General features: G+C 36.6%; 1 protein-coding gene across 1 annotated transcript in view; it reads right to left on the minus strand.

The window, feature by feature from the left end:
• The window catches only part of CFAP47 (cilia and flagella associated protein 47), a 258,908-nt gene that overhangs the window by 60,720 nt on the left and 188,797 nt on the right, over positions 1 to 9,391 (minus strand). The window contains exons 55-56 of the mRNA XM_041399915.1: positions 8,248 to 8,352; positions 6,486 to 6,642 (exon numbers count right to left, since the gene is read on the minus strand). Coding sequence (XP_041255849.1) covers positions 6,486 to 6,642; positions 8,248 to 8,352 — 262 coding nt within the window. The remainder of the gene's footprint in view (positions 1 to 6,485; positions 6,643 to 8,247; positions 8,353 to 9,391) is intronic.

The raw sequence follows: 9,391 nt of genomic DNA on the forward strand, positions 1-9,391 counted from the left end.
ATTGTGAAGTAGAGATACAATATAGATATCTTTCAATATAGAATTGAAATGAAACAACTCAGCACCAAGAAAATGCAAACTTTAAAATGTTTCAGTTAAATAACAATTAGAGATTACAAAATAAACTCTTTTCTAAATGAAAAAAATCAAGCAGCAGTGAAAGCCGACGGTGACATGAAATGTAAGACACACAGGTTTAGGAGCAGCAGCACAGATACAGCTGCAGACAAGATTTGCTTTCTTGCCAGCAAGGTACTGGATCAACCAACAGATCACTTCATAAAGACAGAGGATTTAGACATTATTTAGATTGTTTCACTGATCACTGTCAATGCTGTGGATAAATGAAAGATGAGATAGGAAAAACTTATTTGAAGTCCAATTTTATAAACAGATTTTGGAACCAAAGGAAATTCTTTGTAGGAAATACGTCTAAGCAGCTAACTCCAAGAACGTGAGACCAATAGATAGACCATATCTGTACAATATGTCATATTAAAAGTAACTGATAACACTAAATGATGAACTGCTGACAGGAAAATGGAATACACAGGACTCATCCAACAGCCAGGGGAGACCGTCATTTGGGGTTATGGAATAAAGTTAAAATGGCTTTAAGAAACAGAATAATGATCAAAGACATTCAGGAAGGCAGAAAACTGCTCTCTTGGCACTATCATTCCCGGTTCTTGGACGAAAAGAAACAATCCCAAAATTATTTCACCTCAAGAAAAAGATTTCAGGTTTTGGAAACCAGCTTAGAGGTTCAAAGTTAAGATTTGTACACTGTGAGGAAAAAAAAAAGAATTGAAGGGCCCTTGCCAAACATTAAATGATGGGTGCATAAGAAAAGCCAATACAACCACTTGAATATAGCAATAAAACAACTGTTATCATCTTCTTTCCAGACCTGAGAGACTAAAGTGGCAAAAACATGGCTATAGTGAAATCTTCCTCTATAATGCTAATTATTCTGTAAGAATTATTTTCTATTTTTTTTTTTTTTTGGTCAGGATGCTAATAAGCTGAATGCTTTAAATTTCCCCTACTAGAAGATTTTTGCAAACATTAAAATATAGGGGGTTTTTTTAAATTTATATCCTTCTACACATTCAGCTAAAAAAGCAATTTTCACACAACTAGCTAACTAATCTCGAGATCTTTTGTTATCTGAAATATATAGTTTCACTGGATGAAAGTAAAGGCACTAGGTTATTCATGATGCTTCAAAATTTCATTTATCACTTCAGAGCTGCATTTATACATTGCATATTATTTTTTTAATTGGTAGCTAAAATAATTATTTGAATTATGTCAGAATCAGCACAAAGATGTTAGCACTTGTATTCTAAATTGACTAGATGACTAAAAATAGTATTTCTTCACATCTCTACTATTTCACTCTAACATTGACATATATATACATACACACATATACATATATACAATAATACTCAGTCCAATACATTTTGTCTGAAAGAAAAATGACCAAGTAGCAGACTTGTCTTTGAGTACTTAGTTCAGTTGTATAAAGTCCTAGAAAGCAGTTTAAAATATTTTGCAAAGTACATTTAAAAAGTTGCAGTTCCAGTCTGGAAATCTCTGAATGGAAAAAGACATGGCCAACCTACTCTGAATGCAGCCTTATCTCGGACATAGGTTTAATAGGTTTAAGTTTTAATAAGTAATCTTATACTCTGCCACAGATATCAGTTTTACTACGGCAGGTAACACTGGATTCCAGAGGAACCAATCCACCTCCCTTATCCAATTCCTAATTACTGCTGTAGCTTTAATCTTTTCTTTGAGCACAGGCCTTCAAACTCTGAAATTAATACCCTCTATAAAAGCTGTTGCAATTTTTTTCTTGAACTATATATTTGGATGACTGAAAATATTAAATAAATTGTCCACACTGACTGAAATAAAGCATTATAATATTAACAAATACTAATACTTAGGGATAATTCTTATACAAGCTTACTCTGTGGGCTCTGGTTTACACTGGAGTAAACCTGAATTTCAATTATTTATATTGTTTTTGTTGCTTCCACAAAAACTCCTAGTAGAAATACTATACAGTGGTATTTAGAGAAAAGCAGTATCACTCAACCTGAAAGAGCTGAACTAGTGCAGGTTGCTAAACCATCTGTGACAAGAGTTTTCATACTCTGTAGTTCTGGTCACTGGCTCATTTTGGGGAAAATCACATGTTGTTAAATAAACACTACTCACAAGACTGCTCTCAATGTAGCTGTAAATGCCAATGTGAATAAGAGCTGCACATTTAAGCATCCAAGTGTCTAAATCCTGAGAAGAAAACTTATTGGTATTAAATTCAATAAGAAAATACCTAGTTAAAAAGAGGCCCAGGGTGGTAGTAGTAGTAGTAGTTTTATTTGCTCTATAATTATCCCAAATAGAGGTCTGTTTGTGCTACAGCAGCAGTCAAAATTCACAGAAAGAAACATTTCTGAGGAATAATGCTCTTGGGTTTGGCAAAGCCTCAGAAATGCAAATGAAATCTTCAGAAATGGTCTTGACAGGACAATTCCCAATTAATGTCTATTTTAATTCCTGAACTCTGCAGTTCTAAACGTAATTTCATATCTATATAGGGTTGAAATTGCCTGTGGAATGTTACTTAAAAATGAGAGAGAGAACTTGTGTAATTTTCTTTAAAGCATGAAGTAAAGGTATAAATGTTTTTGCTTATTGCTGTTACACCTTAATCAAGATGCCCTATTTTCAGTGTTGACACACTGAATTCTCGTAAGAAGGGGCACATGGTTTAAAAGACAATTTCTAAAGATCAAGATCAGTCAGGCATGTCACTGATTTCTGAGTTGCTGCCTTCTGTTGATTTCCCCATTCCATCCTCTTTCTGGCCCCCAGTAACACCAGCAATAAGCCTGACATAGTTCTCAGGATATGTAAGGGCCAGGAATGCTAAACTGAACTTGCGCATCCAAAATTTTGCTTATAGGACTAGATTACTCCTCCTCTGGAAAAAAGGAAATAAGAATTCCAGTTAAGTATTCCCATACAAAGCAAATCACAGAATGAAAATCTAAATACAGCTTGAATGCATAAATCAACTATCTTCTTGTAATAAAAACAAAGCAAACTTTATGTGAGGTCACCAAGAGCAACTGAATTAGAAAAATTAACATGACAATAATCTGATTAATAAACTCAAGATACAATTCAAAGGACAGGCATGATTATCCTTTTCATAAGAATTGCAGTATATAATTTATTTTTTTAAGGACAACCTTATGTAATTCTACAGATCACTTTTGCAATTCTATTAGATCATCATGGCATCAGGTCTACTGATGGTTAAAGAAAAATGAAGACTGAAAACTTCTGATGCATAAAAACAAACATTAGTCCTTCACTGTCTAAGCCAGATACTTCTGTCTCTGTCACTATTTCTGAACAACTACCTGGGACAAGTTCATGCTCAACAGCTAGAAAGATGACTGTTTTCACTAAAACAATTAAACAATTCAGTTTATCCTGGTTTCAGAATATCACAATCTACTGGTCTTTAGTTGCAATATTTAAGCACTACAAATATTTTTCTCTGATTAAGTAAAATCACAGGTTAAGTTTGCATCACAGGTAAGTTTGATTATTCTTCTCCATTATTTTGTGAATAGGACACTGGATTAGCATTCTTAAAAATTATATCTCAAAGTAATGGAATACTAAACTGAGCTGTCTGGCACCAAATTTAGTCTCAGTAAGACAAGCAGTTTGCATCTCTGAATTGCTCTTGTTGTTGCACAAATCAGAATCCTAGCTTGCAATTCCCACTAGAATGAAGCATCCTGCATTTATGAGATGCAACAGGAATCTTTATACCACAGATGTAATATACTCCTGCACTTCAAAAATTTATATAATCAGTTATTTCCTGGTCAAATAGGGTGGATTACACAGCTAGTAATTTACAGCACTTCTAATTCACACAGTCTGGGCTAAGATAAGCACACAGGGTAGATGCAGTGAAGGAAAAATACAAAGGGTTAACATTTCAGCAAGAAAATTGCATTACTAATAATGTAAAAGTTCACTTTGTCTTCAGCTGTTCCAGGAATGATGTGTTGATGAACAAAACATTCAAAACTGAGGTACACCAACAATTTATCAAGGTACCTCTGGACTGAAGCTCTACCATCCATCATGTCAGTTCCTCTCCCTAATTTACATTGCAATCTCTATCATCATCCATGACGTTAATAAAGGTCTTGAATAATACAGACCCCAAGGCTGACCCCTGGGGTGCAATTATCATTACCAGCCAGCAGATGAATGCCAAGAGGTTGATCACTATGATTTGAGACCAACAGTTCAGCCAAGCTTCCAATCCACTCAGCAGGTCTAGACTTCCTCAGCTTCTAAACAAGAATGCTACAGGATACAATGACAAAGTCTTACTAAATCATAGTATATTACATTCATTGCTCCTCCTTTATTTGCATAATCACTCATTTCCATACAGAAGGCAATCACATTTGTCCATCATGATTTACACTTAAGAAATCCATTTGACTATTCCTGATCACCTTCTTGACCTTCATGGGCTTGGACATGGACTGTAAGAGAATGTGCAAACTATGGGCTACACACACTGCAAAAGTAGTGTCCAATGACCCCACCAGGGGTTCAGGTGAGGCTGATCATCCCACTGCTCCTCCAGTCTTCCTTCTATCACTTTTCAAAGGAAGAAACAACCAAGCCTTTTCCCAGTCAACAGAAAAAAATCTCCTGATCAACATGAACTTTCATAGAAAACAATAGTCTCACAATCATATTGGCCAACTGTTTTATTACATTGTGATTTTCACCTGTATTTGTGGATCTGAATACCTCCAGCTTCTCTAAGTCCCCAGCCTGTCACTCCCCTACAGGCTGCCCATTTCCCTCTCCAAACAGGAAGGTCACCTACCACAGCATTCATCCAAGTGGTGAGGCTCCTGCCATTCCCACTGCAGAGCCAGGGAGAAACCTCTACAATTCCTGACTGCCTCAGACCAGAGCTTCCACCCTCCCAGCCTCCATCTGGATTACAGAAGCAAGATCCTGGCCATGATTCACTTGGTCTGTAAGCACTGAATATTTTGCATGCTGTTGCTTCTTTCATTGTTTTCCAGAAGCGAACATCACCTCAAATTCACAAGAGATCTGATCACTTACAAATGGCACTCTTTTGTGACAGTCATAAATGAAAATATTTCAGTGGTTAAACAGGGGACACTGCCATGATGTCTGGCAAAAAATCCTGGTCAGCAAAAGTACAGAGTGTTTAGTCATGAGACCAAGATGCTCCTGACCTTTTAGTAAACATATTTCCAAGATCCCCCATATATGAACCAGGTATGTGGACAAAGCTGTATTTATTTCTAACTCATACTCAGAAAGCAGGATTCAAAAGTGTGAGTTTAATGCAACAAACAAACATTAATCAGTTTTAAAAATCACATTTCTTCACTTATTCTATATGACTCAAACCCCAAATCACAGCACAAGTGTGCAAATAAGGCTTAAAACTTACTTTTGAACAGGCTTGATTTTACTATTTTCCTATGGTTTGGTTGCTATTTCTCTTACATTTATTTATTTATGAAAATAAAACTGGTAGGTTTATCTGCAATTTTTGTAATTTTCATATTTGTTATTTGCCAGGACATGCTTTGGCACCTGTTTTCTGCTGCTGCCTATATGTTTGAGTAGGTAGAGATTCAAAGAACCTTTTAAAGCCTTCTGATGCACTTGAAGTGAAATTTCCTCTTTGAGTAAATTTTAGCCATCAATGAGAATGTGGGATTTAGAACCTGAGTTCCTACAGCTCTTGTGAAATCCCAGTATGGATAGTTACTTGTCGATCTCTGATAATTCTGGATCTCATATTATCCTTTAAAGCATGTTGGAAAATATTGATGAAATATACTTGCTTGGAAGATCATCAGAAAAAAACCAAAAAAATCCCAAAGAAAACCTTAAAAATGTTTTGCCCTTGCTCTCTTACTAACTCCTTTAGTTACCCAGAATCTGACCAAATAGTATAAAATATTTGAAGGTAACAACTGAGGTACAAAAGCAAAGCAAAGCATTAGTTATGTAGTTCAGGCACAGCTACCAAAACTCATTCCAGAGTCTCCTGTTGCCAAAGTGCTGCAGTGCAGTGCACAGCCAGCCAGCAGCTGCGTGTCCACATGAGGCTGCATGACCTAAGAAGTCTTCTGTGAGCAGCTGTTACAGGTTGGTGTTCTTTCCTGTCTCCCACAGCACACTCTACAGAGTTTTCAGGGTGGGTGTGGACAATATACAAGAACTCTCTTGCCAAAAAATGGAATGAGGAATATTTAATCACATCCCTTCCACACCTCTAATGGAACCCAAGGAGCTTAAATTCCTTCCCCCACTCAAAAAAAAAAAAAAACCACCACCAAAAAAAACCCACCAAACCCCTGTACCTGCCATCACGACATCTAGCACCACATTTTCAACAGTTGGGTTTTTGAAGGCTATGATGGCAGAGGAGTACTCTCCAATGCAGGCACTTATGGTGGTGGTTTCCATGCGCTCAGGAGGAACTCCAGACCCCGTCAGGTAAAATATCCGCTCTCCAAACTGTGGATGGAACGTGCCATTATTTATTATTTCATGAGTCACAGCTGTACATTTTAAAGTATTTTTCCTACTTTCTTCCGCTGCTCTGTGTCTCTGCTATAAGTGAACTTTAATTTTTGCTTTGTTTTTTCTTCCTTCAAGCTGTTGTTACTCTAAGTATTGCTATCTGGAAATCAATACTTTCATGCTGGGAGATGTTCACATCTCCTTTTTGTGTTTAATTTCTGTCCTACTTCAAGCACACAGTATTTAACTTCCATCCAGCTAATCAGAGCTTTCAGTGTAGGTAAAGATGTAGGTAAAGATGTAGGTAGTTGCAAAAGCAGAATTCAAAGCACATATATGAAAACCTGAAAGCAAATGAAATGAGAATTTGTCTCCAGAAGAGAAAGGAAGAAAGAAAATAATTCTTTGATGGGACAGCAGTAGAATCACACAATAAGCTAAAAGTGTTACTCCAAAGATAATAATGAACATTAACCTTTAGACACAGAAAAATCAAGGATATTGGAAAGAAATAGTAGATCTAAAATTTCTGTGGACCACCAGGTTTCAGAGAAGATAAGGACATTGTGTCCTCTTGAACTGACCTTGGATATATACTATTTGTATTAAAATTGCTGTCTCCTTGTTTTTATCCTTACTAAATATTTAAGACAGATTCTGAAAATAAATGCTGTGCCAACACCACCTGCAAATAACCTGTCTTTTCAACATACTTTTTCAGGACAAAAAATTGCCATGACTTCCTTCAGTATTTGTTTTTTTCATATAAAAGAATATTTGCTTTTTTAGTATTGCTTAAAACACTACTGAAAACTGCTGGTAGCACTCAACTGGAATAATTCACAGGTCAGCAGTCTTTTAAGATATCTGAAACTAAAAAAAAAAAAAAAAAAAAAAAATACAGAGAGGAAATTCAGAGAAAGCAATGGCTTCATTTAACCACATCTTGCATGATGAAATATTACCATTTACATTGTACTATCCATTTTTCTTTTTTATTCCAGCTGAAATTTAAAAACAGTTAGTAGGTCATGCTGATGACTCATCTCTTTATTTACTAATTTCTCTTTCAGCTTCAGGAAAATTCAAAATTCACAGAGAAAAACACAAGTCAACAATTCTAAGATGTTCAAAGTAAAAAACATTTTCAGATAAAATGAAAGGAAGAATTTACTTTTTCAAGTGTGTGATCTTCTAAAATTCAGATCAGATTAAAAAAAATGAAACAATTTAATTTTTGGGGGGGTTAGGAAAAACATCAAGGAATTTAATTTCAGAGGCGACACTCCTAAGAAGTGCCAGTCTTCTGGTGTTAAAACCAGCAGAACTCACTACTGAGCAACCTAAACTTATTCATTACCTGTTCTAGCTCCTAGGTCATTATGCCACATTTTAACAGTGTAAACAGAATAATTTCTGTGTAAAACTAAGGATAAAACAAATTACAAGTTTTTAACATCTTCATGTTTGCTCTTTCATTATGCATCCATGCACCAAACTTCATCTTGACCTATAGGCTGAATCTCTTACTTCCTTGCCTATCATAAACAGTATCTAATCTGAATCCCAAGTGTTGTGGGTACAAGCACATCATCATACCTTTGGGCATTTGAAGGTTATTGTTGCCTTGTGATTGCGTCTTCCAAGGGCAGAGGGACAGAATCTCACAGGCAGCTGAGTGGTGGAATGAGGAGGAATAGTCAGCTGTACAAACACAAGAAATAAGCAAAAGAAAGGAGAGGTAAGGGAGATGAAATCAATTTTTTGAGTCTCTGTTTTGTGCTTTGTACCAACAGTGCTGATGTGCATGTGATTAATGTGTTCCACCAGATGCACTTCCCCCTCTGAGCCAGCAAGTTACCGCAGCAAACAATGCCAGTGGCAGTCCCTGCACATCCACTGCCCAGCAGCACCAGGACTGGGGCTGGAACTGCCCAAGGACACAGGCAGCAGCTCCTCAATACCATTCCAACAGCACTGCGGTGTCTGACGGCACTGAAGGGTTATCACAGTGACCCCCATGGACACAAACTGCCTGAGAAAGGAAACACATGCCAGGTTTTGATAAACCAGTGCTTTGTCTCTTTTCTGCCTACCTTTAGAAAACCAACACTGTAAATAATGTTGCAGGTTTTCTCCTCACCTCAAGTATTCTATCTGAGACTCAATTGCATAGGCAAAAGCAAGTAGCTGACTACAATGGATTAATATCTGTTTTCAAGAAGCAGATAAGCAGTAAATGAATTGAATTATGAAGAATAAAAATGCCAATGCATTTAGAGTGTGATCAGCCAGAATCACTGAATACACAATTACTAGGACTATTTCTTTAATAAAAAACTGGTATTAGCCTTTTAATATTATATATGTATAAATAATATTTGCATATAAGAAGAGATAAAAAGGCAATTGATTGGTATCATGAGCAGTTAACCTATGTTTCATAAAATGAATACAATTTGCAATAAATGAAGGTCAAAGCAATACCCTACAATAGCTGGGACTGATAAAACACACATGAAACTGCCAACTCCTAATGCTCAGCATAATTGAAATAGAAACTCCAGGAGAAGGCACTGTCCCTATCTCCACCATCTTTTAAGTTCTACGGCCTTCACTGGCCTGCCCCCAGCTGGGCCTTCCAGTCACTTGGCCAATCAGAATCCAATTAGTGCTGCCCCAGAGTGTGATTGATGGATAATTCTGCCAATCAGAGACTGGGTTAGCACCACCCTCCCCCCCC

This window comes from Onychostruthus taczanowskii, unplaced genomic scaffold, assembly GCF_017590055.1.
Source record: "Onychostruthus taczanowskii isolate IOZ18803 unplaced genomic scaffold, ASM1759005v1 scaffold17, whole genome shotgun sequence".
Lineage (NCBI taxonomy): Eukaryota > Metazoa > Chordata > Aves > Passeriformes > Passeridae > Onychostruthus > Onychostruthus taczanowskii.